The sequence below is a fragment of the Monopterus albus genome, unplaced genomic scaffold (genome assembly GCF_001952655.1).
Source record: "Monopterus albus unplaced genomic scaffold, M_albus_1.0 scaffold521.1, whole genome shotgun sequence".
Classification (NCBI taxonomy): Eukaryota; Metazoa; Chordata; class Actinopteri; order Synbranchiformes; family Synbranchidae; genus Monopterus; species Monopterus albus.
The window spans coordinates 72,403-74,615 of NW_018128401.1; the positions used below are offsets into that span (position 1 = coordinate 72,403).

General features: G+C 42.5%; 1 protein-coding gene across 1 annotated transcript in view; it reads right to left on the reverse strand.

Annotated features, from left to right (window-relative positions):
- LOC109952941 (olfactory receptor 7D2-like) overlaps positions 1-509 on the reverse strand; it is a 931-nt gene extending 422 nt beyond the window's left edge. Inside the window, 1 exon segment of the mRNA XM_020588266.1 lies at positions 1-509. Within this exon segment, the coding sequence (XP_020443922.1) occupies positions 1-509 (509 nt within the window).
- Between the last annotated feature and the right edge of the window lie 1,704 nt (positions 510-2,213).

Genomic DNA, 2,213 nt, shown 5'->3' on the forward strand with positions numbered 1-2,213 from the left:
AGAAGGCCGACTGCAGTCAGTGTAACAGTAATGGCAAGGAGCCAGAAAAAGCCAATAAAAAGAAACATGAACCTGTGGGTCACCTTCACATGATAGTGCAGCGGGAAGATGATGGCTATCATTCTGTCATAGGCAAGTGCAACCAGGTTAAGAGCCTGCATCACAAGGCAGGTGTAGAAGAAGAAAAGAAATGTAAAGCAGTCATTGTAGGAGATGTAGGGATGGACAAACAGGAAAATGTCAAGAACCTTTGGCAACAAAGCAGAGCTACCAAGCAGGTCTGTAAATGCCAGGTTAAAAACTGCAATATATTTTGGAGCTCTCAGATTCTGATCCAAGCATATTATTACCATCACAACTGTGTTTCCCATCACTGAAACTATAAACAGTAAAAAGAGAAAGACATAATAATACTTGATATTTGGGATGCCAGAAAAACCACTTATTATAAAATAGGCAGGACGAACAAAGCTGTTGTTTTTGTCAAGATCTGAGTTGACAAAGTTCATTGTTAAACTTGTCTGACTTCTTGTTTGTCGGCCTCTTTCTTGTTTGCCTGCTGCTTGTTCTGCTTACTGATGTGTTCTCTGTCAGCAGCACAGGGATAAGTGTAGACAGATGTCCTCTTTGCTGTGTCTGTATCCTGTTCTCTTTGTGATGATGATGCTCCACCAAGCTTTAACTGTTCGGACAGGAGTGGCTAAAAATAGGAGCGGCTCTCATCTGAGTGCTTGACTAATAGTGTCAGGGTCTGATCCTCTTTGGCTTTTCAACATATGCCACTCAGCATCAAACTAATCTCTTTCTCAGTCCAATAAACCAATTGGTACTCATCTAAACTACTTAGCAAATTCTCAGATACACATATCAACTAAAGTCTATGCGTTATCATTTATCCACCAGTCTGGCAGGTAGTCATCTGAGATTCACTCACCAAATCGAAAATATACCTGCATCTACATTTTAGTTTTGGACCCTGGTTGTTGCTTTCAGCATTTGTAACATAAAGCTGACTTTATACATTTGTTACAACATGTAAGTTAAACAAAATTCAAAATTAATTTAGAAAAGTACAATTTACAGTGGCCAACTTACTGCAAATAAAACACCAAAGGATACAGCATGTAGCATCAACAAACCAGCACATTGTGGTTCATGCTCTCATTGATATTTTGGACTTCCATCTGATTTTTACCAACTTTTCAAAAGACTCTTTGATTTCTTGTGTCTGTAGAACATAAATGATTGGCTTCAACATGGGAGGGAAGACTTGTCTTAGACAAGTTTATGATCCTGGTATCTGGATCTATTATTTCCATCAAGGTGAATATGATCAACACGGGGATGACTCTGGTTCAGTGGGTAGAGCAGTTGTCTCCCAACCGGAGGGTCAGAGGTTTGAATCTCGGTGCCTGCGGTCCACGTATCGAAGTGTCCTTGGGCAAGACACTGATCCCCCAAGTTGCCCCTGATGGTTAGAGCCATCGGTTGAGTTGGCGCCGCACATTCAAGTGTTTATTTGTCATATGCACAGTTCGGAAACGTGTTTCCGTGTGCAATGAAATTCTTACTTTGCCGTGCACATGAATGCTACAAAATACAAATGAAATATAAAGTAGATAAATAAGTAACACTAAATCTAAGGCACTTCAATGTTTTGGTTGCTCAAACACAGAATGAGCGAGCGGGAAAAAGGACGAACCCAGATAGCTGGCTTTAGTGCAAGCAGTTAGGTTTATTTACAGTGCAGTACAGTGAAATAAGTATAGGAGGGATATAAAGAGAGATGACCAGGTGTCGATCAGCGGCAGCAGAAACACAGTCAATGGTATGATGGGTGATGATGGGCCGGACTGTGGACATTGGGATCACTCCTGGGCTGGTTGAGGTGGAGGCGATGATGGCTGAGGAAATAGGAGCATGAAAGACAGGTTAAAGGGGACTGTGCATCGACCTGTGAGGCGGTGGCTGGTAGAGCTGCGTAAATCCAGAGTCCAGAGGAGAGGTCCGTAGAGGAGGAAAAAACAAAGGGGCAGCAGGGCAGAATGGTGACTTGAGTGAAACACAGAATTTACAGTGGCCATACTTGGCACAAAAAAACACAACGAGAATACACACGGGGCCTGAAGACAGAGATTGAACTGGCAGGGGAGTGAACGGTGAGCAGTGTATAAGTATGGAGGGAAACTAACGAGGCGCAGCTGGTGAATAAT